The 26,487-nt window shown below is 50.5% G+C and overlaps 2 protein-coding genes across 3 annotated transcripts in view; both read right to left on the bottom strand.

Annotated features, from left to right (window-relative positions):
* Positions 1 to 10,052: 10,052 nt before the first annotated feature.
* On the bottom strand, positions 10,053 to 12,165 carry LOC148660071 (uncharacterized). Its single transcript, XM_088638139.1, has 3 exons — positions 12,075 to 12,165; positions 11,281 to 11,582; positions 10,053 to 11,212 (listed from the first exon to the last, which is right to left on the bottom strand). The coding sequence occupies exons 1-3, from the start codon at positions 12,163 to 12,165 to the stop codon at positions 10,517 to 10,519; spliced, it is 1,089 nt and encodes a 362-aa protein (XP_088494265.1). The 3' UTR covers positions 10,053 to 10,516.
* arhgef40 (Rho guanine nucleotide exchange factor 40) overlaps positions 11,573 to 26,487 on the bottom strand; it is a 41,464-nt gene continuing 26,549 nt past the window's right edge. The window contains exons 10-26 of one of the 2 annotated variants that reach the window (XM_088634072.1): positions 25,556 to 25,654; positions 25,211 to 25,359; positions 24,259 to 24,397; positions 23,466 to 23,585; positions 22,265 to 22,459; positions 20,787 to 21,425; positions 19,420 to 19,775; positions 18,618 to 18,867; positions 18,386 to 18,475; positions 17,584 to 17,826; positions 16,447 to 16,620; positions 15,138 to 15,315; positions 14,455 to 14,571; positions 14,126 to 14,236; positions 13,884 to 14,014; positions 12,603 to 12,646; positions 11,573 to 12,342 (exon numbers count right to left, since the gene is read on the bottom strand). In XM_088634072.1, the coding sequence (XP_088490198.1) occupies positions 12,620 to 12,646; positions 13,884 to 14,014; positions 14,126 to 14,236; positions 14,455 to 14,571; positions 15,138 to 15,315; positions 16,447 to 16,620; positions 17,584 to 17,826; positions 18,386 to 18,475; positions 18,618 to 18,867; positions 19,420 to 19,775; positions 20,787 to 21,425; positions 22,265 to 22,459; positions 23,466 to 23,585; positions 24,259 to 24,397; positions 25,211 to 25,359; positions 25,556 to 25,654 (3,018 nt within the window). In that variant the 3' untranslated portion in view covers positions 11,573 to 12,342; positions 12,603 to 12,619. Of the gene's footprint in view, positions 12,343 to 12,602; positions 12,647 to 13,883; positions 14,015 to 14,125; positions 14,237 to 14,454; positions 14,572 to 15,137; positions 15,316 to 15,753; positions 16,275 to 16,446; positions 16,621 to 17,583; positions 17,827 to 18,385; positions 18,476 to 18,617; positions 18,868 to 19,419; positions 19,776 to 20,786; positions 21,426 to 22,264; positions 22,460 to 23,465; positions 23,586 to 24,258; positions 24,398 to 25,210; positions 25,360 to 25,555; positions 25,655 to 26,487 lie in introns of those variants that run through there. The other variant, XM_088634073.1, reaches the window with a different exon arrangement.

Consider the following 26,487-nt stretch of genomic DNA (forward strand, 5'->3'; position numbering starts at 1 on the left):
CATTCCCACATTTTGAAAAACGCGACCCGGTCTCTCCCTCTCTCTCTCTTTCACTCCGAGGCGTGAAACTGCTGGCATAGACGAGGTGGGACAGCGAGGTGCTCAAGTTGTGTTAAAAAGTGAGGAAAAAAAAACGACAACAACATCCTTCTTTCATCTGTAGATCACACACCACCTCCGGCCTGATTTCAGGTGACTTGAACGGCGGTGATCTAGTTTTTATGTCCCTCTCCCTGAGGCGGGCAGAGTACTTCCAGCTGCTCAGTCTGGTGTTAACGAGCCCCGAGAGCGACGGTAAATCATGATACAGGACTTGTAATGTTGTTTCTTAAGTCCCCCCCCCTCGTGGGTCCAATCGCCGCCTTTCGCTGGATCTTACCCTGGGGCTTGTCGGCGAACTTCACGGGTGAGGAGCAGGTCAGCTGCCCACCTCTGAGAGAGTCTCACACGCTGACAAGTGCTCTAGTTACGAGTCTAAGTATTTTACCACCCTCATCTACATAGTGTTGGACTGTCATATAGCCAGCAGCTGAATCCCCCTGCAGCTCACAGCTCACAGCTCACAGCTGGCAGCCTTACAGAAGTGAGCCTGGTCAGTACCTGGATGGGAGACTCCTGGGAAAGCTGAGGTTCCCGCTGGAAGAGGTGTTAGTGGGGCCAGTAGGGGGCCCTCACCCTGTGGTCTGTGGGGGTCCCAGTATAGTGACGGGGACACTATATTGTAAAAAGGCGCCGTCCTTCAGGTGAGATGTAAAAACAGGTCCTGACTCTCTGTGGTCATTAAAAATCCCAGGGTGTTTCTTGAAAAGAGTAGGGGTGTAACCCCAGCGTCCTGGCCAAATTTCCCCCTGGTCTTTACCAAACATGGCCTCCTAATTATCCCCCTCTCTGAACTGGCTTCATCACTCTGCTCACCTCCCCACTGGGAGCTGGAGTGTGTGAGCAGACTGGCTGCACACTGGTGGTGGTGGAGGGGATCCCCAATTACCTGTAAAGTGCTTTGAGTGGAGTGTCTAGAAAAGTGTTATATAAGTTTCTGTCTCTATATATCCACCTAGATCAATCACTCTAAGATGTCTCAGTCTCTCTACGTCTGTCTACTATCAGTGCTCTCTCCACTGCCTCTCCCAACCTCTGTCCCTGTCATTCTGTCCCTCCCAGTCCTCCCAACAGCTATCAGCCTTCTCCACACTGTGCAGGGACTACATCAGTTAGTCACTATCTGTCTAGATAAGTGCCAGTCTCTTTATATTAGTCTCTACTGATCTATCTCTATCCTATCTACATCAGTCAGAATGTCTGTCTAGATCAGTGTCAGTCTCTATTTATCTGTCTCTATATATCCTTCTATCTACATCAGTCAGACTGTCTAGATCAGTGTCAGTCTCTCTATATCAGTCTCTATTGATCAGTCTCTATATATCCTTCTATCTACATCAGTCAGACTGTCTAGATCAGTGTCAGTCTCTCTATATCAGTCTCTATCCTTCTATCTATATCAGTCAGACTGTCTAGATCAGTGTCAGTCTCTCTATATCAGTCTCTATTGATCAGTCTCTATATATCCTTCTATCTACATCAGTCAGACTGTCTAGATCAGTGTCAGTCTCTCTATATCAGTCTCCATTGATCAGTCTCTATATATCCTTCTATCTACATCAGTCAGACTGTCTGTCTAGATCGGTGTCAGTCTGTCTATATCAGTCTCCATTGATCAGTCTCTACTGTATATATCCTTCTATCTACATCAGTCAGACTGTCTAGATCAGTGTCAGTCTCTCTATATCAGTCTCTATATATCCTTCTATCTACATCAGTCAGACTGTCTAGATCAGTGTCAGTCTCTCTATATCAGTCTCTATATATCCTTCTATCTACATCAGTCAGACTGTCTAGATCAGTGTCAGTCTGTCTACAGTATATCAGTCTCTATTGATCAGTCTCTATATATCCTTCTATCTACATCAGTCAGACTGTCTGTCTAGATCGGTGTCAGTCTGTCTATATCAGTCTCTATTGATCAGTCTCTATATATCCTTCTATCTACATCAGTCAGACTGTCTGTCTAGATCAGTGTCAGTCTGTCTATATCAGTCTCTACTGATCTGTCTCTATATATCCTTCTATCTACATCAGTCAGAATGTCTAGATCAGTGTCAGTCTCTCTATATCAATCTTTATATATCCTTCTATCTACATCAGTCAGAATGTCTAGATCAGCGTCAGTCTCTCTATATCAGTCTCTATATATCCTTCTATCTACATCAGTCAGAATGTCTAGATCAGTGTCAGTCTCTCTATATCAGCCTCTATTGATCAGTCTCTACATATCCCTCTATCTACATCAGTCAGAATGTCTAGATCAGTGTCAGTCTCTCTATATCAGTCTCTATATATCCTTCTATCTACATCAGTCAGACTGTCTAGATCAGTGTCAGTCTCTCTATATCAGTCTCTACTGATCTGTCTATATATATATTTCTATCTACATCAGTCAGAATGTCTAGATCAGTGTCAGTCTCTCTATATCAGTCTCTACTCATCTGTCTCTATATATCCCTCTATCTACATCAGTCAGAATGTCTAGATCAGTGTCAGTCTCTCTATATCAGTCTCTATATATCCTTCTATCTACATCAGTCAGACTGTCTAGATCAGTGTCAGTCTCTCTATATCAGTCTCCATTGATCAGTCTCTATATATCCTTCTATCTACATCAGTCAGACTGTCTGTCTAGATCGGTGTCAGTCTGTCTATATCAGTCTCTATTGATCAGTCTCTATATATCCTTCTATCTACATCAGTCAGATTGTCTAGATCAGTGCCAGTCTGTTTATATCAGCCTCTATTGATCAGTCTCTATATATCCTTCTATCTACATCAGTCAGACTGTCTGTCTAGATCGGTGTCAGTCTGTCTATATCAGTCTCTATTGATCAGTCTCTATATATCCTTCTATCTACATCAGTCAAATTGTCTAGATCAGTGTCAGTCTGTTTATATCAGCCTCTATTGATCAGTCTCTATATATCCTTCTATCTACATCAGTCAGACTGTCTGTCTAGATCGGTGTCAGTCTGTCTATATCAGTCTCTATTGATCAGTCTCTATATATCCTTCTATCTACATCAGTCAGACTGTCTGTCTAGATCAGTGGCAGTCTCTCTACGCGAGTCTGTCTTTTCGCTGCAGTGCTCGTGTCAGTGTTTGTATTGTTGTGGGGCTCTGATGACAGCAGTACAGTTGCTGACTGTTATGATGGTGTGGGCGGGAGTGATGGTAATATTAGTGCAGAGCAGGGCCAGCGTGTGGGCAGAAATTAACTTAATGATCGTCATCACGATAATTAGAATTAATACAGCACTGGATGGAGGCCCATGCGCAACAGGCAGCACAACAGTGCTAATTAGAATAATAATTGTAGAAGTAATAACAGTATGGAAAGGTAGGAGCAGTCACCAGCTAGTGAGAGATACAGGCAGCTCTTCCAGTAAATCAAGATGTACTGGCAGTGGAAGTAACAGCAGTTTCTGCTGAAATGTAACAAGAAGCATATGGCAGCAACATCAGAGACACTGGCATTATCTAAACCAGCATCTGAGTTCGCAGCAGCTACTGTTGCACTTACAGTAGATGCATCAGAGATAATAGTGGCATCAGTTTTACCAACAGCTTAGCAGCACTAAAACTGTAATAAGTAGTAACATCTGTAGTACAGCTGTATGAGCAGTAGCTCCAGCAGTAGCAGAAAAAGATATTCCTTGAAAGTATTCATGGCACTTCATAGTGGCAGGGGCAGTAACATATGTATCAGCAGTAACAGCACTAGTAACAGCAGTGTTAGTACTTGCAGTAGCATTAAATCAATTGTAACATACTTCGCAAATTCAAGAATAGTAGTGTTAGGACTAATCGTAACAGAAACTGTAGAAGCAATGGTAGCACAGCAATAGCAGATTAATAGTCTTATTAATAGTCGATTAATAAGTAGTTACTTCGGCCCGAAGCCATATCACTGTGCAACTCACAGCTGGCAGCCCCACTGAAGCTCAGCAGGTGTGAGTCTGGTCAGTACCTGGATGGGAGACTCCTGGGAAAGCTCAGGTTGCTGCTGGAAGAGGTGTTAGTGGGGCCAGTAGGGGTATCTCACCCTGCGGTCCGTGTGGGTCCTAATGCCCCAGTATAGGGACAGGAACGCTATACAGTAAAAAAAGGTGCCGTCCTTCAGATGAGATTAGAAACCAAGTTCCTGACTTTCTGTGACCATTAAAAATCCCAGGGTGCTTCGTGAAAAGAGTAGGGGTGTTACCCCGGTGTCCTGACCAAATTTCCCCCTGGTCTTTACCAATCATGGCCTCCTAATAACCCCCCTCTCTGAACTGGCTTCATCACTCTGCTCTCCTCCCCACTGAGAGCCGGTGTGTGGTGAGAGTACTGGAGCATCATCCAGGTGGGGCTGCACACTGGTGGTGGTAGTGGGATTCCCCATGGCCTGTAAAGCGCTTTGAGTCGAGTGTCCAGAAAAGCACTGTATAAACATAAGGAATTCTTCTTATTAATAGTTGTAGTAGCCAAAACAGGGGTAGCATAAGGACATTAGTAGGAACAGCAATATCAGGACAGTGGAAGTTTGTAGTAACTGCAATTGGACTGCTAGTTACAGGAGAACAAGCAGTGTTATCAGAAGCAGTAGTGACTGGTAGCTGTAGCTAAGGCAGGCAGAGTGCTGACTTCATTACGCCAACATGAAATCGACACCCTAAGTCAAAACCAGGCAATAATAGACGCTCTGTAACCAAATAACCGTCTGGCTTTCCATCAGTAAAGTGGAATACGGAGGCACTAGCGTCCAGCAGTGAGTGAGAGTGTGTGTATGTGTGTGCTGTACTACCCCACACATCAGTACAGTAATGCAGGCATCACCCATCCAGTCAGTTCAATTGTTCTCTCAGCTGTGACACAAACCGGCTGATTAATATGCACAGAGAGTGAGAGGGAGACAAACAGTCACACAGTAATCTGAGCGAGAGAGGGAGAGGGGCGCAGAGGAGTGGAAAACGGAGAGGAAGAAAGGGATTGGGGAGGGGGGGTGCAGAGGAGATGAAAACGAGAGGGAGGGAGGGAGCAGTTCTGAAGGGGTGTGGATCCGGAGAGCCGGAGCAGAGAGAGGAGGGAGGGTGGAGCTGGAAGATGGAGGGGAGGGAGAGAGGGGAAAAGAGCAGCAGTGGGACTTGAGAGGACAGGAGGAGAGAGGGAGCTGGCTGGGCTGTCTTGCAGGCACTGATCAGACTGTACTGCTGGCTCCCTGGTACGGGTGCCCAGGGAGCCCACGACAATGGTGCGGCTGTGTGTTGGCTTTGCACAGATGCGCGTGTGCGGGCCCGTGCGAGTCCGTGCATCTTCGTGCGTGCATGCACGTGCCTGCGCAGGTGTTTGTGTGTATGTGTGTGTGTACATGCATATTCCTGCCTAGACATTTTCGTTCCAGTGTGGAACGCAGCTGTTTGTGTGCGTGCGTGAGTGTGTGTTCGTGTACAAGTGTGTGCATTTCTTTGCACTGTCACATAAACTCACACACAAACACTCGCACAAACATGAGTACACAGAGACTCCTGTACATACTGTATGTATGTGCAGCTGTTTGTGTGCTTGGGCGTGTGTGCGAGTCTGTGTGTACACTTGTGTGTACACGTGTACGTGCAGCTGCTGTGTTCTCATGTACTCTTGTGTGTGTGCACATGCGTGTGCAGCTGCTGTGTGCTCATGTTCTCCTGTGTGTGCACATGCATGTGCAGCTGCTTGTGTACTCATGTGTGTGAGTATGTACTCTTGTGTATGTGCAGCTGTATGTGCATGTGTTTATGTGACATGTGAAATGCATTCACATTTCCTTTGGGCAGAATATAGAAGAGCGAAACACAGAGTGTGCCAGGGAAAAGTCACCCCAGGAGACTTGTGTGTGCCGACACACAATTGTGTACATGAGTACACAGCAGCGTGAGTGGGTGTGGGTGGGAGACTGGTGGAGGGGGTGCACCCGTGCTGTTTGTGCTGAATTGTCTTGCACGAGAACGCAAGACTGACAGCCAGAGACTGATCACATCGATCAGGATTGATTTCTGGGTACAGATATAGCCCTCAGTTCCAATAAGCGGTAGAGGTGGGGTTAAGCCTCTCTGCCCTGTCTTTAATACAGCGCTCAATGCCCTGCGGGTGCTGAAGCCCTCCGCTCACCCACCTGCCACAGGTGGAATACTAGCTGTGCCATCCCTCTGCTTCTTCCCCTAGTGGAGGTCAGGACTCACATCTTACCCACATCATTCTCACACCTTACTCACATCTTACCCACGTCATTCTCACACCTTACTCACATCTTACCCACATCATTCTCACACCTTACTCACATCATTCTCACACCTTACTCACATCTTACCCACATCATTCTCACACCTTACTCGCATCTTACCCACGTCATTCTCACACCTTACTCACATCTTACTCACATCTTACCCACATCATTCTCACACCTTACTCACATCTTACCCACATCATTCTCACACCTTACTCGCATCTTACCCATGTCATACTCACACCTTACTCACATCATTCTCACACCTTACTCGCATCTTACCCATGTCATTCTCACACCTTACTCACATCTTACCCACGTCATTCTCACACCTTACTCACACCTTACTCACATCTTACCACATCATTCTCACACCTTACTCACATCTTACCCACATCATTCTCACACCTTACTCACATCTTACTCACATCTTACCCACATCATTCTCACACCTTACTCACATCTTACCCACATCATTCTCACACCTTACTCGCATCTTACCCATGTCATACTCACACCTTACTCACATCATTCTCACACCTTACTCACATCTTACCCATGTCATTCTCACACCTTACTCACATCGTACCCACATCATTCTCACACCTTACTCACATCTTACCCACATCATTCTCACACCTTACTCACATCTTACCCATGTCATTCTCACACCTTACTCGCATCTTACCCATGTCATACTCACATCTTACCCACATCATTCTCACACCTTACTCGCATCTTACCCATGTCATACTCACACCTTACTCACATCTTACTCACAACTTACCCACATCATTCTCACACCTTACTCGCATCTTACCCATGTCATACTCACATCTTACCCACATCATTCTCACACCTTACTCGCATCTTATCCATGTCATTCTCACACCTTACTCACATCTTACTCACAACTTACCCATGTCATTCTCACACCTTACTCATACCTTATTAACACCGTACTCGAACATTACTCACGTTACTCAACTTACTCACACCTTATTCACATATTACCCACATCTTTCTCACACATTGCCCATACCTTTCTCATACCTTATTCACACCTTACTCAACTTACTCACATCTCAATTGCATACACCTTCCCCACCCTGCATCTCTCCTCCTCTTTTTCATGAGCCAGCCAGCAGCAGCTAGTCTCACTTATTATATCAACATTGGCATGTGGTCTGTAGGTGACCCAAGTGCTGGGATTTGAGCACTATGGGACTCAAGATGGCAAGGAGCCATAATGTAGAATTCCCATCTTTAACTCTGATTCAGGAACAGAGCAGTGTTAACATACTGTAGTGTCCAGCCAGTCAGTGTGTCTGTATGAACCCCTCTCTCTCAGTGCAGTGTTAATGTACTGGAGTGTCCAGTCAGTCAGTGTGTCTGTATGAACCCCTCTCTCTCAGTGCAGTGTTAATGTACTGGAATGTCCAGTCAGTCAGTGTGTCTGTATGAACCCCTCTCTCTCAGTGCAGTGTTAATGTACTGGAGTGTCCAGTCAGTCAGTGTGTCTGTATGAACCCCTCTCTCTCAGTGCAGTGTTAATGTACTGGAGTGTCCAGTCAGTGTGTCTGTATGAACCCCTCTCTCTCAGTGCAGTGTTAGTGTACTGGAGTGTCCAGTCAGTCAGTGTGTCTGTATGAACCCCTCTCTCTCAGTGCAGTGTTAATGTACTGGAGTGTCCAGTCAGTCAGTGTGTCTGTATGAACCCCTCTCTCTCAGTGCAGTGTTAATGTACTGGAGTGTCCAGTCAGTGTGTCTGTATGAACCCCTCTCTCTCAGTGCAGTGTTAGTGTACTGGAGTGTCCAGTCAGTCAGTGTGTCTGTATGAACCCCTCTCTCTCAGTGCAGTGTTAATGTACTGGGGTGTCCAGTCAGTCAGTGTGTCTGTATGAACCCCTCTCTCTCAGTGCAGTGTTAATGTACTGGAGTGTCCAGTCAGTCAGTGTGTCTGTATGAACCCCTCTCTCTCAGTGCAGTGTTAATGTACTGGAGTGTCCAGTCAGTCAGTGTGTCTGTATGAACCCCTCTCTCTCAGTGCAGTGTTAATGTACTGGAGTGTCCAGTCAGTCAGTGTGTCTGTATGAACCCCTCTCTCTCAGTGCAGTGTTCATGTACTGGAGTGTCCAGTCAGTCAGTGTGTCTGTATGAACCCCTCTCTCTCAGTGCAGTGTTAATGTACTGGAGTGTCCAGTCAGTCAGTGTGTCTGTATGAACCCCTCTCTCTCAGTGCAGTGTTAATGTACTGGAGTGTCCAGTCAGTCAGTGTGTCTGTATGAACCCCTCTCTCTCAGTGCAGTGTTAATGTACTGGAGTGTCCAGTCAGTCAGTGTGTCTGTAACAATCAGCAGCCTCCACCCCCACCTCTCTCCTAATCTACCCCCCCACACACACTTTCTCCTTACATGATGTAAAAAGCTAATCACATGCTAATGTCTGTCGTCCTGGCAACCAGTCACAAAAAATCCCTTTGAAGTTCAGCCTGATCCATTCTCCGCTCTCCCTCTTTGTACTCAAGATTTTTCACTCTTTTGTCAAGACCCTCTTCCCCTCTCTCTCTTTCTCTCTTTCGTCTTTTCTCACCCAAATCCCCCCGGCGCCTCCTGTGCTTCTCTGCCCCACCTCCCTCTCAATCTGCTCGCTTTCTGCTCTTTTCCCACCCAAACTCTGTCTCTCCTTCTCCATTCCCCTCTTTCATGTCTCATGTGTCCCAGGTTTGCTCTGTACTTCCCTCCCTTTCTCTCGCACCCCTGTCCTTTTCTTTCCTTCCTTCACCTGTCCTGCTTCTCCAGTATCCTTGTCTGTCTCACTGCGCTGTGTCTCACTCCCACTGTGCTGTCTCACTTTCACTGTGCTGTGCCTCACTCTCACTGTGCTCTCTCACTCTCAGTGCTGTGTCTCACTCCCACTGCACGGTGTCTCACTCGCACTGCACGGTGTCTCACTCGCACTGCACGGTGTCTCAGTCTCACTGTGCTCTTTCACTCTCACTGGACTGTCTCACTCACACTGCTCTGTCTCACTCGCACTGCATGGTGTCTCACTCTCACTGTGCTGTGTCTCAGTCTCACTGTGCTGTGTCTCACTCTCACGGTGCTCTTTCACTCTCACTGTGCTGTGTCTCAGTCTCACTGTGCTGTGTTTCACTCTCACGGTGCTCTTTCACTCTCACTGCTGTGTCTCAGTCTCGCTGTGCTGTGTCTCACTCTCACTGTGCTCTCTCACTCTCAGTGCTGTGTCTCACTCCCACTGCTCTGTGTCTCACTCGCACTGCACGGTGTCTCAATCTCACTGTGCTCTTTCACTCTCACTGGACTGTCTCACTCACACTGCTCTGTCTCACTCCCACTGCACGGTGTTTCAATCTCACTGTGCTGTCTCACTCTCACTAGACTGTCTCACACTGCTCTGTCTCACTCGCACTGCACTGTGTCTCAATCTCACTGTGCTCTTTCACTCTCACTGTGCTGCGTCTCAGTCTCACTGCGCTGTTTCTCACTCTCAGTGCACTGTGTCTCTCACTGCACGCTCACTCCCACTGCTCTGTCTCACTCCCACTGCTCTGTCTCACTCTCACTGCTCTGTCTCACTCTCACTGTGCTCTCTCACTCTCACTGCGCTGTGTCTCACTCTCAGTGTTATACCAGCCATTCAGTCTGCAACACCAGCATTAAACCACAGAATATTCATTGAATAATCTTAAATACATATATTTGCACTGATCGTTATTACTGTGGTCCACATTTCTTCAGCAACCTCGGCAAAAGTCTGTCATTGGCAATTAAAGGAACAAGGCAATTTACTTACAGATATATTTTTAAAGAATTCTTATGACAGATAAGATTATTATTATTATACAAGACACAGACTATAATGCTATGTGGCCTTTAAGTGCTGTAGAATGTGATGGATGCAAAAGCTGAATAGCATTTTGTAAAATAGCATTTTACTGAACGCCTACTCAAAGAACTGCCATCTCGTCCCAGGGTGACCAGACATGTTTCTCCTTGTTCTACTTGTAGGATCCTCTTCCACATATCTGGACACCTCAGCCCATCTGGCTTGTTGTAAGCCACCCCTGACTCAAGAAGGAAGTCATGCAAACAGTATGGGTCGATATTTAGTGCAAGATTACCACCGTGTAGCTTGATCAGCTCCTCAGTTAGTCAAGGATGGGGCCTGATCTGTACCAGAATGGGAGACCTGCTGCGAATAGTGTTGCTGAACCAGTAGGTGGCGCTGTCCTCTGTGGGTCACAATGTCCCAAACCAATGCTCCAGTATGATTACTGGGGATGCTGAGCTGTAGGAGGCAGTCTCCTTCAGATGAGACGTTAAACCGAGGTCCACGGCGTTTGGTCGTTAACGATCCCAGGGCGCTGTTCATAACAAAAGGTGGGTTAACACTGGCTGAATTCCAAGGCTGGTGCAGGTTGGGGTACAGTTTCTCTCTCCTCCCTCCGATCTGCTGGTGTAGGTTGGGGTACAGTCTGGGGTACAGTTTCTCTGTCCTCCCTCTGATCTGCTGGTATAGGCTGGGGTACAGTCTGGGGTACAGTTTCTCTGTCCTCCCTCTGATCTGCTGGTGCAGGTTGGGGTACAGTCTGGGGTACAGTTTCTCTCTCCTCTCCCTGACCTGCTGGTACAGGTTGGTGTAAAGACTGGGGTACAGTTTCTCTCTCCCCCTGATCTGCTGGTGCAGGTTGGGGTACAGTCTGGGGTACAGTTTCTCTCTCCCCCTGATCTGCTGGTGCAGGTTGGGGAACAGTCTGGGGTACAGTTTCTCTCTCCCCCTGATCTGCTGGTGCAGGTTGGGGTACAGTCTGGGGTACAGTTTCTCTCTCCTCTCCCTGATCTTCTGGGGCAGGCTGGGGTACAGTCTGGGGTACAGTGTTAGGTACAGTTTCTATCTCCTCCCCTGACCTGCTGGTGCAGGTTGGGATACAGTCTGGGGTACAGTTTCTCTGTCCTCCCTCTGATCTGCTGTGCAGGTTGGGGTACAGCCTGGGGTACAGTTTCTCTCTCCTCTCCCTGATCTTCTGGGGCAGGCTGGGGTACAGTCTGGGGTACAGTGTTAGGTACAGTTTCTATCTCCTCCCCTGACCTGCTGGTGCAGGTTGGGGTACAGCCTGGGGTACAGTTTCTCTCTCCTCTCCCTGATCTTCTGGTGCAGGTTGGGATAAATACATTCGCTCTCACATGTTTGTAGAGGAAGGGGTTCCGGTCTGCGGTGAACAGATTTCAGACCACCCTCTCCGGAACGGCAGCGATGGCAGACGCCCGCGGAGAGCAGAGCTCAGGGCTCCAGGTTCTGGAAACCCCTCCTCGCTGCCTCCTGTCCTGGCGCGTGTTTATTAGAGTGAGAGTCTCTGTCGTCTCCCTTCCCCCTCTCACTGCGGACGGTGTCCTGTTAGAAGGGGTGCATTACCGAAGGTCTCGAACATCTCTGGCCTCGGTCGCTTGCCCTGTTTGTGTTCATGAACTGCCTGCTGTACCGCCGACACTGGCCCAGCATTCCCTCGGCAAGCTTTAAGGAGAAGCCCCATCCGGACACCAAGTAGATTTTGATGCTCTGGTTTCAGGAATCAGAAAGTCCTGGAGAGCCTGGAATCCTGACTGGAGAGCTGCTGGGAGCTGCTGGTGGAAGGCGGTGGATCACAGGCACAAATGGAAGCCCGCTGGCGTAGCTCACTGTGCCGGGGGGACAGAGCAAGAGCCGTGAGCCATGAGCCGCGAGCTGACGATTCCCCAGAATCCTTCCAGGGGAGGCGAGGGGAGGATCCGGAAGCGAGGGATCAAAGCCGGCATGGTGGAGACCCGTCTCTCCGATGATGGGGGGGGGGGGTGGGGTTCCAGTTCTGGAGCAGAGAGGCCTCGGAGCTCTCTCTCTCTCCGATACGTTTTAATCGTTGCATTCCAGTCGTGGGGGGGGGGGGGGCGTCTGTAGTGGTCCCTCGTGCGAAGCCAAGCTCCAATCTGCGGGGTCTACGGGAGAAAGAGGAGGAGGATGGTAGCACAGTGACAGGAGGAGGAAGAGGAGGGCGGGAGGTGTTGCATGCAGCCGCACTGAGGCCGACGGAGCAGCCCAGAGCTGGGAGGGGGTAAGAAGGGAGAAGGGAGGCTCAGGTTCTGGGAAGGCTCACGCAGGGGGCTGGAAACAGGAGACAGAGAGGAGAGGAGCTGGACGAGATGGGGAGGGAGAGCCGGAGGATAATGGAGGTGGTCCCTTCGGTGAGGACACTTACAGGAAACGAGACGCCGGTCACACCGCAGTGGAGGGAGATATGTTCTGGAGAAGCAAACACAGATATAATACTAATTAACCCCCTGAGAGAAATCTGCATGTGCATGGGGTCTAGTGATACAGTTCCTGGTGTGTACGGGGTCTAGTGACACAGATCCTGCTGTGTCTGGGGTCTAGTGATACAGTTCCTGGTGTGTCTGGGGTCTAGTGATACAGTTCCTGGTGTGTCTGGGGTCTAGTGACACAGATCCTGGTGTGTCTGGGGTCTAGTGACACAGATCCTGGTGTGTACGGGGTCTAGTGATACAGCTCCTGGTGTGCCCGGGGTTTAGTGATACAGTTCCTGGTGTGTCTGGGGTCTAGAGATACAGTTCCTGGTGTGTCTGGGGTCTAGTGATACAGTTCCTGGTGTGTCTGGGGTCTAGTGACACAGATCCTGGTGTGTCTGGGGTCTAGTGACACAGATCCTGGTGTGTCTGGAGTCTAGTGATACAGCTCCTGGTGTGCCCGGGGTTTAGTGATACAGTTCCTGGTGTGTCTGGGGTCTAGTGACACAGATCCTGGTGTGTCTGGGGTCTAGTGACACAGATCCTGGTGTGTCTGGGGTCTAGTGACACAGATCCTGGTGTGTCTGGGGTCTAGTGATACAGTTCCTGGTGTGTCTGGGGTCTAGTGATACAGTTCCTGGTGTGTCTGGGGTCTAGTGACACAGATCCTGGTGTGTCTGGGGTCTAGTGATACAGTTCCTGGTGTGTCTGGGGTCTAGTGATACAGTTCCTGGTGTGTCTGGGGTCTAGTGATACAGTTCCTGGTGTGTCTGGGGTCTAGTGATACAGTTCCTGGTGTGTCTGGGGTCTAGTGATACAGTTCCTGGTGTGTCTGGGGTCTAGTGATACAGTTCCTGGTGTGTACGGGGTCTAGTGATACAGTTCCTGGTGTGTCTGGGGTCTAGTGATACAGTTCCTGGTGTGTCTGGGGTCTAGTGATACAGTTCCTGGTGTGTACGGGGTCTAGTGATACAGTTCCTGGTGTGTACGGGGTCTAGTGATACAGTTCCTGGTGTGTCTGGGGTCTAGTGATACAGTTCCTGGTGTGTACGGGGTCTAGTGATACAGTTCCTGGTGTGCCTGGGGTCTAGTGATACAGTTCCTGGTGTGTCTGGGGTCTAGTGACACAGATCCTGGTGTGTCTGGGGTCTAGTGATACAGTTCCTGGTGTGCCTGGGGTCTAGTGATACAGTTCCCAGTGTGCAGTGTGTCTCAGGCTTGAATGACTGACTGACCTCTGAGATGGAAGTGAATGACCCTCCAGTTTGGCCTGGCCATTTTGGGGTGACCTTTCTTGACCCTGGGGACTCCAGGTCCTTTTGACTTAGACCACTCCCGGCAGAAGAGGAGTCAGAACTGCCCAGAACTGCACAGAGACACAAAGAGACAAAGTGGTTAATCAGATGTACTTGTGACTGTGCCTGTTATTGCACAGACTCAGACACACCGCCAGTGAACACAGGGCGGGCAGACTCACAGTCGTCATCCCCAGGTTGGAAGGAGGGTGAGTGCAGCTCAAGGGAAAGGGGTCTCAGGGTTGGGGGGGCATCGCGCAGGAACAGAGGGGCCTGGCTGTCAGGAAACGACCCTGCCATGACAAGACAGAGCTGGCATGGAGCAAGAAGCTGGGTTGTATGTGGCTCACATTTATAGCTGTTTCAAAGTTTTAAAACTTGAAGAGACATCTCACAAAGAGCTCACAGTTGAAGCAGCCAATCTGAGAGATATTTTTCCGACTGTGTACTGAGTGCCCCCTGGTGGAGACATGGTGAAGTGCGGCATGCAGGTTCATTTCATGCTCAGTACCTCCTCTTGTCAGGATGTAGTTGAGATCACGGTCATGGAGACTGACTGCACCACTCTGCAAGTCCAGCAGGAGCTGGCTGGACACCCCCATACACAGAGACTCCTTCAGGCACAGTTCTGAGAGTGAGAGAGAGGAGCCGTGTCAGTAAAGGGAGAGAGGGAGAGGAGATACAGGCAGACTTGACTGTCTAGAGAGGACAGGCTCAGTGACAACAGACTAGACACAGAAACTGGACATAGACACAAACCTGGCTGTCCAGAGAGGACAGGCTCAGTGACCACAGCCTGGACACAGAAGCTGGACACAGACACAGACCTGGCTGTCCAGGGAGGACAGGTTGTGCTCCCAATGCCAGCAGGGAGAAACTGAGACAGAACTGCACTTTCTACTGCACTGTGAGAAATATTCTGTGATCCCAGAATTCCCCCACCTTTCCCAGAATCATCAGAAACATCCAATAATACATTTGAATTGTAAATGTTGTATTTTGGATCTGCTTTGGCGGCACTGTAATTCATTAGTCATGACAATAAAGCCCTTTGAACTTGAATAACACAGAGATGTCCAGACTGTGTAACAGGAATTAACAGAAGCACAAGAGAGGCTTAAACCAAGCACACTGAAGGAGAGAGAGTTGCAGACAGTCCAACACGGAGAAGGACAGACACTAATTGAGACTGACCATCATTACGGATGGCATGCGCCCACAGCAGCAGGGCAATGTCTCGTGTCCAGGCCAGCCGGCTGTCTGGGGACGGAGCCTGCAGAGTGAGGGAGTCCCTGGACCGGCACTGTCTGACCCACACCGCAAACCGCAGGCCACTGTCCCCGACCGTCTGCGTCAGCCCCAGCTCCACTGCCTAAGAGAGAGAGGGTCAATGTAGACACACTGGGAGAGAGGGGGGTTGATGTAGACACACTGGGAGAGAGGGGGGTTGATGTAGACACACTGGGAGAGGTGTGTGTGTGTGTGTGTGTGTGTGGGGGGGGGGGGGGGGGGGTTAATGTAGACACAGTGGGAGAAAGGGGTTAATGTAGACACACTGGGAGAGGTGTGTGTGTGTGTGGGGGGAGTTAATGTAGACACAGTGGGAGAAAGGGGTTAACCCATTTGACCCATTGTGTCTACATTAACTCCACACACACACACCTCTCCCAGTGTGTCTACATTAACCCCTCTCTCCCAGTGTGTCTACATTACCCTCCCTATCTCCCAGTGTGTCTACCTTACCCCTTCTCTCCAAGTGTGCCTACATCAACCCCCCTCTCTCCCAGTGTGTCTACATTAATGTAGTCACACTGGGAGAGAGGGGGGTTAATGTAGACACAATGGGAGAGAGGGAGGTTAATGTAGACACACATGGAGAGGTGCGATAGAGAGGGGTCAATGAAGAGACAATGGGAGAGGCGTGAAAGAGCGCAGTTAATGTAGACTCACTTGGAGAAAGAGGGATCAATGTAGACACAGTGGGAGAGAGATAAGAGAGAAGGGTTAACGTAGGCACACTGAGGGAGATGAGAGACGTTGATGAAGACACACTGGAAGAGAGAGGGGTTAATGTAGATATACTGGAAGAGAGAGGGGTTAATCTAGGCACACTGGGAGAGAGGGGTTAATGTAGACACACTGGGAGAGAGATAAGAGAGAAGGGTTAACGCAGGCACACTGAGGGAGATGAGAGACGTTGATGAAGACACACTGGAAGAGAGAGGGGTTAATGTAGACACACTGGAAGAGAGAGGGGTTAATGTAGACACACTGGAAGAGAGAGGGGTTAATGTAGACACACTGGGAGAGAGAGGGGTTAATGTAGACACACTAGGAGAGAGGTGAGAGAGAGGGGGGTTATTGTAGATAACAGAGATGAGAGATGAAACTCTCTGAGTTTCACACACTGGTCATCCGTCAGCGAGTGTGACGCGGTGCCAGCTCTGAGAGAGAGCGCCACCCGTTTCTCTTGCCAGCAGTGATTGTAGTCTAGGCACCACACCTTGATGGAGTGTTTGTAGGTGTAGACGCAGCGCCCCCCGCTGGCTGTCTTGGGCTTCGTGAAGACCATCAGCTGGCGGTACAGGAAGACACGCCGGACCCCCTTCTTCTTCTTGGCTCCCCACACCTCCAGCTCCTCCTGCCTCAGCAGCTCACCCTGCTCCAGGAGCTCTACCTGCATCACAGCACAGCATTCAGCATCGCCCATCCCAGACCAGCAGGGGGCGCTCTCTACACATTAACAGCATTGCCCATCCCAGAATAGCAGGGGGAACCCTCTACAGATCAGTGGTAGTATATCTCATCTCCTCTCTCTGTTGGCCTATTGTGTGTTTACTACACTGTTACCCCCTCTCTGCTCTAATTTTTCACTGCAGCCTTAAATACAAATTACAGTAATCTTCCAGTAGAATCATAATTATAATATCTTCACACTTATATGGCACTTTTCTGGACACTCCAGTCCAGGTGCTCCCAGGTAATGGGGACTCCCACCGCTACCACCAGTGTGCAGCCCCACCTGGATGATGCTCCAGTACTCTCCCCACACACCAGCTCTCAGTGGGGAGGAGAGTAGAGTGATGAAGCCAGTTCAGAGAGGGGGGTTATTAGGAGGCCATCATTGGTAAAGACCAGGGGGAAATCTGGCCAGGACACTGGGGTAACACCCCTACTCTTTTCAAGAAACACCCTGAGATTTTTAATGAGAGAGAGTCAGGACCTGGGTTTTATGTCTCATACGCAGGAAGGTGGCCTTTTTTACAGTATAGTGTCTCCGTCACTGTACTGGGGCATTAGGACCCACACAAACCACAGTGGAGGTACTGCGTGTGGAAGGTGCTCAGCCCCCCCCTGCTGGCCCCACTAACACCTCTTCCAGCAGCAACCTCAGCTTTCCCAGGAGTCTCCCATCCAGGTACTGACCAGACTCACACCTGCTGAGCTCCAGTGGGGCTGCCAGCTGGGAGCTGCTGGCAACTACAACAACAAAGAAGCTAATCCCGCCCCGACTGCAAGAAGTTTTTTCAAAGGAGGGAGCCTGTTCTCACTGTGCGGCCTGTGCTGGTTTTCCATTGCGCCTCGATGAAGGCCACGATGGAGACCACGATGGAGACCACGTGGCTCTGGGCGATCTTACCGGGCAGCCAGTGATGAGGGTGCTGGCGCGGAGGTCCCAGCCGTGCCGCAGAGCGTGCCGGAGCACGGCGAGGGCAGCGGGCCCTGCAGGGGGGGTGTGGGGGGCCCCCAGGGCGCTCAGCTCCTCCAGGAGCTCACAGTACTCCTGGAGCCTCTGGACAGGGGCCTGCAGGCAGAGGGGCAGGGAGAGTGGGGCCCTGGGAGGCCCCGTGGGGGCTAGGCATCCCACCACTTGCTGTCGGAGCTGGGGGGGGGGGGAGAGGAGAGAAGACAAGAGGAGGTGATGAGAGGAGGAGAGCTCAGTTCGTTTCAGGCTTGATTATCCAACAAGAACAGGTAAAGGTCTACTCTCTGCAGAAAAGAAAAGAGACACAATGTTCCGCCTGTGGAGCCTTCTTCAGGTGTCAGGAGAAGGCTCCACAGCTGAAACGTTGTGTCTCTTTTTTTTACACTCCGGGTACCTCCCACAGTCCACAGACAGACTGGTGAGTGTGTGCCTGTCTGCCCCGCAATGGACTGGCGTCCTGTCCAGGGTGTATCCTGCCCTGCACCATTTGCCTGCTGGGATAGGTTCCAGCAGCCCTTGCAACCCCCTCAGTTGCATAAAGTGTAGAGGAAACGGATGGATGGATGGATTTCAGGCCAAGTTTAAATTGTGTGGTTAATGGACAGTACACCCTTCGGGCAAGGATCTAAAAACTCGCACATGCGTTACAAACTAACCATTTGCAGACACACACTATTAACACGGTGAGCCGGTTCAGGCCTGTTCTGCGTCGGAAAGTCGGAGAGCCAGGACTTACCTTGAAGTAGTCCACCGCCTGAGTGACCAGCTGGGAGTCTGATGCTGGCTGGGTCTTTATGAACTGAGAATAGAGCAGGAAGTGCTCCCTCTGGTGGCGAGAGGAGGAAGAAGACGGAGAGTCTCAATGTCCCGTAGGTTTATCTGCTATTCCCATAACAATACAGGAGCCAACTATAGGCCGATTATCCAATCGAAAACCACTACAAAATATATCTTGTGCTTCCACTCACATATTTAAGAAAGCAGTCTGCCAGGCTGAGAGGCTGGCTGCTGGCGCCCTCTATGGCCGGAAGGAGGTACTGCGCGTGGAAGGTGCTCAGTTTCTCCCAGTTGCCGAAGAGGGCACATTTTTTGCCCCTGAGTGGGGCGGGCAGGTCGGGGCTATCCATCAGTGGCAGGAACTCCTCCTCCACCCCCTGCAGGACCGACACGTACTCTCGCTCGGAGCTGAGCAGCCTGGACCACAGCTGGTACACCTTACTGAGGGGGGGACACAGACACAGAGCCCTCTGCAGTACAGTCTTGAGGAGGAACAGGGCAAGACAGATCTGACAAACTCCGGAATGCCTTTAAATGTTCATGCTAGCGCAGTTTTGGATTCCGGATGAGGGAGTCTCCAGTGTGTCTGCAATGTGTCTCCAGTGTGTCTGCAGTGTGTCAGAGAGCTCCAGCCCAGGTGTTACCTGTGTGCAGTATGCCTCTCCAGTGTGTCTCCAGTGTGTCTGCAGTGTGTCTCCAGTGAGTCTCCAGTGTGTCTGCAGTGTGTCTGCAGTGTGTCTTCAGTGTGTCTGCAGTGTGGCAAACAGCTCCAGCCCAGGTGTTACCTGTATGCAGTGTGTCTCCAGTGTGCCTGCAGTGTGTCAGAGAGCTCCAGCCCAGGTGTTACCTGTGTACAGTGTGTCTCCAGTGTGCCTGCAGTGTGTCAGAGAGCTCCAGCCCAGGTGTTACCTGTATGCAGTGTGTCTCCAGTGTGTCTGCAGTGTGTCTCCAGTGTGCCTGCAGTGTAGCAGACAGTTCCAGCCCAGGTATTACCTGTGTGCAGTGTGCCTCTCCAGTGCCGTCATCTCCCTCTCCGTCCTCCCCAGCAGGACGTGTTGCCGCGGCGACCCGGTCTGGTCCACGACCTCTCTGCTGCTGACCTCCAGCCCCCTGATCAGGACTCCCCCTCCCCCTCCCTGGCCCAGGGCGGTGGGGAGCGCGGGCTGGGGGGGGGGCTCGGCCACGCGCCGGCCCAGCCTGAGGAGGGGGGAGCCCCGCTGTGCCGGGGCCTCGCCCCCGGGTCTCCCACCAGGGTCCCTGGAGTTCCTCCGGGGGGCCAGCAGGGCCTGCAGGTCAAAGCTGGGGTTGCGTCTGCGGGTGGGCTTCACTGGGGCAGAGCTGTCTTCCGCCTGCACAGCGGAAAACAGAGAAACAACAAGGGAGTGTTTGTATATGGAATAACCTCAAAGTAAATGGGAGATTGGAATTCAGTTTATAATTCAACAAGTGGGAAAATACAGATCATGTGAGAATGTTATTAAAGACAGAATTCTGTTACTGCAACGACCTCACATATCAGAGGAAATTGCTCAAGAGAGAACAGGAGTATTGCCACGCTTTAATATACAGGAGAGCATTGTTTGCAAATGTAGTTCTACTATTAGTATTAACATTTTTTTACATAAAGGTTACTGCAGGGGTTCCCATACCTGGTCTTAATCATGAATTGAGCTCGTATCTCATTCATTGAGCTAACGAGCTCTTCGATTAAAACAATTGCCCGCTTGGTTTGCTACTCTTACGCTTTAAGATCTTGTGATTAAGAAATGTATAAATGAAGGAACTGAACTGATGAAGAGAGTGTGATAGAATCCTGGTGTCGATAGGATTATGTAAGTGAGAGCTCAGGTGAAGTGAAAAGGCAGCAGGTGTGCTGGGAACCCCTTGCTAACTGCATACACAGACACCAGATATATCAAGCTCAGTTGCTGAGAAACTCTAAAAAGATCCAAGAGTACACTCAGGAGCTCAGGAGTTTGCTCGGATGCTCAGGAGTCTACCCAGCAGCTCAGGGATTGCCCAGGAGCTCAGGAGTGTGCCCATGAGCTCAGGCATTACCCAGCAGCTCAGGGATTGCCCAGGAGATCAGGAGTGTGTCCAGGAGCTCAGGGATTAACCAGCAGCTCAGGAGTGTGTCCAGGAGCTCAGGAGTGTGTCCAGGAGCTCAGGGATTAACCAGCAGCTCAGGAGTGTGCCCATGAGCTCAGGAGTGTGTCCAGGAGATCAGGAGTGTGCCCAGGAGCTCAGGAGTGTGCCCAGGAGCTCCTGAGTGTGTCCAGGAGATCAGGAGTGTGTCCATGAGCTCAGTTTGACAGCCCTGAATCAGGTAAAGGAAGACGTCAGGGCACTCTTTAGCTCACCGTTTTCTTTGAGGGGTTGAGCAGGGCCTGCAGGAAGCGAGGAGGGGCACTGCTGCTCCCAGTGCTGTTAGCCTGGGTGCTGCCAGGGGAAGGGGCAGGAGCTCTCCCCCCTCTCCCCCTGCCTTTGTCCCCCAGCTCCTCCACCCTCAAGGTGGGCACGTTCTGGGGGAGCAGGAGCAGCGAGGGAAGGGGTTTGAAGAGAGAGGCCAGGGACCCCCAGCTTTGTAGTGTGGTGCCTCCGCTGTCCGAGCCCCCAGACCCAGAGTCCCAATCCCCCTCTTTTCTCTCCGGCAGTTTCCGGGGGCCCCACTCGGAAGAGAGGTCGCTCAAGCTCTGGGAGGGGGTGGAGCTCAGCTTGGTGCGCTGGCAGTGCTGCGCCAGCAGCAGGCGATCCTGCAGCAGGGAGAGGGTCTCCTCGTACTGCCCTCGCACCGCCGACCAGCGCTCCAGGAGAGGCCCTCCGCCCAGGTCCAGGGCCAGGGCCCGGGCGTCACGGAAACGGGAGGCAGGGATTTCGGGCAGGTCGCCACGGCAGCGCTGGAGGAGGGACAGGGCGTGGGCACAGCGGGAGGGGGAGAGGCAGAAGGAGGAGGGCACTAGAGAGAGACGGGCCAGGACTGCCTCACTCCACTGAGACGCCTGAGGGAGAGAGAGACAGTGGGGTTAATACAGACACCGTGATACTTCACTGGTGTGACACTGAGAGAGACAGTGGGGTTAATACAGACACCGTGACACTTCACTGGTGTGACACTGAGAGAGACAGTGGGGTTAATACAGACACCGTGACACTTCACTGGTGTGACACTGAGAGAGACAGTGGGGTTAATACAGACAGAGTGTCACTTCACTGGTGTGACACTGAGAGAGACAGTGGGGTTAATACAGACAGAGTGTCACTTCACTGGTGTGACACTGAGAGAGACAGTGGGGTTAATACAGACACCGTGTCACTTCACTGACAGTGACACTGAGAGAGACAGTGGGGTTAATACAGACACCGTGACACTTCACTGGTGTGACACTGAGAGAGACAGTGGGGTTAATACAGACACAGTGTCACTTCACTGACAGTGACACTGAGAGAGACAGTGGGGTTAATACAGACACAGTGACGCTGAGAGTGAGACAGTGGGGTTAATACAGACACAGTGACGCTGAGAGTGAGACAGTGGGGTTAATACACAGTGTCACTTCACTGACAGTGACACTGAGAGAGACAGTGGGGTTAATACAGACACAGTGACACTTCACTGACAGTGACACTGAGAGAGACAGTGGGGTTAATACAAACACAGTGACACTGAGAGTGAGATAGTGGGGTTAATACACAGTGTCACTTCACTGACAGTGACACTGAGAGAGACAGTGGGGTTAATACAGACACAGTGACACTTCACTGACAGTTACACTGAGAGAGACAGTGGGGTTAATACAGACACAGTGACATCTCAATACTCAGCGATGGAGCAGCTGACCTCTGTCAGTGTGGAGTGCAGCCTGAGGCTCTTGTCCAGCTGCGACCCACAGTGCTCCAGGGAGAAAGACAGGTCTCTGAGCCGGTCTTTCAGCCCCGGGACGCGACTCCGGACCCCCTGTGCCACACCCGGTTCCCCGGGCCCGGCCCAGCTCTGCAGCTCCGACAGCAGCTCGTATGCCTGCCTGTTAGACTCCTGCAACACAGCACACACACAGGTTGTACACATACAGGTGTACGGTGTACAATAAACAGAGCCCTACATTGTAGCTCATATAGGAACTGTATACAATATACAGACCCCATACACAGTACCTCTTAATGGAACTGTATACAATAAACAGAGCCCTACACAGTACCTCTTAATGCAACTGTATACAATATACAGACCCCATACACAGTACCTCTTAATGGAACTGTATACAATATACAGAACCCTACCCTGTAGCTCATATAGGAACTGTGTACAATATACAGACCCCTGCACAGTATCTCATATAGGACCTGTATACAATATACAGACCCCTGCACAGTATCTCATATAGGAACTGTATACAATATACAGAAACCCTACCCTGTAGCTCATATAGGAACTGTGTACAATATACAGACCCCTGCACAGTACCTCATATAGGAACTGTGTACAATATACAGACCCCTGCACAGTACCTCATATAGGAACTGTGTACAATATACAGACCCCTGCACAGTACCTCATATAGGAACTGTGTACAATATACAGAAACCCTACACACTAGCTCAAATTAGAATTGTATAAAATATACAGACCCCCGCACAGTAGCTCATATAGGAACTGTGTACAATATACAGACCCCTACCCTGTAGCTCATATAGAAACTGTATGAAATATACAGACCCCTGCACAGTAGCTCATATAGGACCTGTATACAATATACAGAGCCCCTGCACAGTAGCTCATATAGGAACTGTTTACAATGTACACAATACCTCATATAGACACTCTAAACAATATACAAGGGACAAGCAGATTTTAACACCTAATTACAAGGTTTCCACTCTTATTAAAACTCATTTCACAGCACTTGCTCATAGTGCTGCTGCCTCTGGTAGTAATATGAACTACTGACACAGCATTCATTAACTCTGCCGCCCGTCTGCTGTGGAATTTCGGCTACGGTTGGCAGTACGGTAGGCCGCGCGGCGGAGGTGGGCCGTGTTACCATGGCCGCCTGGCTGAACTGCTGGAAGTCCTGGTACTTGGCGGAGAGCAGCTCCAGAGCGTCCCCCACCTCCTTGAACCCCTCCGTCCGCGCCTCCGCCTCCTCCAGCCACTGCTCACACTGAAAGACAGGAAGAGGGGTTCAGGGGGCGCCAAACATACTCCCACTAAGTATAATAATAATAATAACAACATCACTTTATTGGCCCTATACAATTTCTTGCATCAGGAATTTGTCTTTTTGCAGACCCCAGCTTGCTCTCCATGAGACACACAAACAGGGAGAGAAGCTGGGGGTCAGAGCACAGGGTCAGCTATTGTACAGCACCCCTGGAGCAGCTGGGGTTAAGGGCCTTGCTCAGGGGCCCAACAGAGTAGGATTCCTCTGCCAGCTGCGGGATTTGAACCGGCAACCTTCCAGCCACAGGGGCAGATCCTGAGCCACAGAGCCACCGCCCCGCCCAGTGGAGTATGTGTATGAACACATCCAGCTCGTATGGCATTTTGGCAGTTGTGCATCTCATTCACAGTTCTTGTTATTGTTATCATTACTGATATTGTCTGCAACAGCAGCAGATAGCTCCCTGGTTTATATGGATGAATCCTTGCACTTCCAAAATGCGTTTCAGACACGGGGAGGCCAATTTCAATGTGTGGGAAAAGCTTTGTGGCAGTACCTGCACTTCCACTGCTCTCCACAAGGGGGAGCTCACCCCCCACCCCCCTTAGGACCACACAGCAGTGTGGTTCATGTCATTCATTCTAGATCTGCTCAGACAGATAAGAAAGGAAACCTTGTTCAGTCTTTCTTCCAGGGCGGCTAACTGGCCTAGCGCTTCCAGGTCACGGCCTCGCTGGTTGGACACACGGACCAATCGGTGAAGGGCATCGTCCACGCTGTCATAGAGGTCAGAGGTTACGTCCAGGGCAACCCTGTGGAGGGGGAGCAAACATTCTCAGTCCGTGTGGGAGTCAGCGTGTCCATGGGTCAGTCAGTCTGCGTCAGTAAGATAAACGGTATTTCGGTCAGTCAGTGTATCAGCTGCTGTTTAAGTCGGTCAGTGAGTCAGTTTGCCTGGCAGTCAATGTATCGGCACGTTAGCCTGTGTGTCTGGCTCCTCATCTCCAGTCCAGGATACGCACAGAAAAAGGCGGAAATACCAGGATTTGTTTGATGGGAAACAGGAAGCGAAGAGAGGGAGAGAAAATGAGAGACAAAGGCAGATGCCCTTTCTGGACGCGGCAGTCCATTAACACTGTGCTGAACCCGGGACGGCGAGGGAGGAAGGAAGTGCATTGTGAGAACGAGGACGGCCCTGCAGCAGGGAGGAGACGCCACCCCCTCACTGTCACAGAGTCGCCTCCCTGCCTCCAGCACCTGCCTCTTGTTCACTGTTCCGCGTGTTTTCAGATGTTTTGAAAATTCTGTCTGCCACCCAACGATCAGCTGACTAACTGGACTGACTAGCTGACACTGAATGATCAGCTGACTAACTGGACTGACTAGCTGACACTGGATGATCACCCGACTAACTGGACTGACTAGCTGACACTGAATGATCAGCTGACTAACTGGACCTCTTGATCAACTTGACTGACCTGCTGACACTTAATGAACCTCCTGGATTAACTGGATTAACTAGCTCTAACTGGATTGACTACCTGACACTGAATGAGCACCTGACTAATTGCATCGACTAGCTGACACAGCGATGGACTGACTGACTGCCTTGCAGCTGTGGTTACCTGCAGTCGGGGGTCAGATGGGGAAGCTCCACCTCTTTCCGGAGGCGGGCAAGCGTGGCCCCGCCCTCCCTCTGGAGCTGGGTTAACCGTTTGTCTGCCAGAACACTCTTCATCAGCAGCTGGTGACTCTCAACACACCCTGCCACTGCCTGACAGAGAACAGGAGAAAATACTTACAAGAGCAGAACAGTTTATTCCTCTGAAGTCTCCTCTCTCTCACTGTACCTCCAGTTTTTGAACAGTAAATACTCTTAGCAATCAACCCAAAGAGTAGGACAGGAGTCACAGTAAGAGAAGGAGTGGGTGCCGATGGTCAGATCCCTATAGCCAGAATGTCCTACTGACCTTGGTGCTAGTAGGCAGAGGATCGGTCTCCAGAGAATGCAGTGCCCCTCCAAGAAGGCAGAGGGCGCTCTTACAGCACAGGTTGAACGATTCCAGCCTCTGGGAGAGGAAACAAAGACAGGGGTTAGCTCAGCGGGGATTTTGGTTTTTAAAGTCTAATTCCCAGACCAGCCTCTCTCTCATCCTTTCTCCGTCTCTTCAGAAAAGACACCGTCTTCCTCCTTTTACTCTAGACCTAGCGCCAACACCCTCGCTGCATTCCAGCGAGCATCTGACTCGCCCCCTCGCCAGTCTGAAGGAGATTCAGTCTCGATGGCAGTAAGCACAGGTGCCCCCCACACTGCCAAGCAGTTGCTCCAGCTCCACATAGAGCTGGAGCTGTAGAGGCCGTGTCCTCCTTACCAGCTGGACCTGTCAGCTGACTAACTGGACTGACTAGCTGACACTGGATGATCAGCTGACTTACTGGACTGACTAGCTGATACTGGATGATCAGCTAACTAACTGGACTGACTAGCTGACACTGGATGATCAGCTAACTAACTGGACTGACTAGCTGACACTGGATGATCAGCCGACTAACTGGACTGACTAGCTGACACTGAATGATCAGCTGACTAACTAGACTGACTAGCTGATACTGAATGATCAGCTGACTAACTGGACTGACTAGCTGATATTGAATGATCAGCTGACTAACTGGACTGACTAGCTAACACTCAATGATCAGCTGACTAACTGGACTGACTAGCTGATACTGAATGATCAGCTGACTAACTGGACTGGCTAGCTGATACTGAATAATCAGCTGACTAACTGGATGGACTAGCTGCCACTCAACGATCAGCTGACTAACTGGACTGACTAGCTAACACTCAATGATCAGCTGACTAACTGGACTGACTAGCTGATACTGAATAATCAGCTGACTA

This window comes from Lepisosteus platostomus, chromosome 6 (assembly GCF_059453375.1).
Source record: "Lepisosteus platostomus isolate fLepPlt1 chromosome 6, fLepPlt1.hap1, whole genome shotgun sequence".
NCBI lineage: Eukaryota > Metazoa > Chordata > Actinopteri > Semionotiformes > Lepisosteidae > Lepisosteus > Lepisosteus platostomus.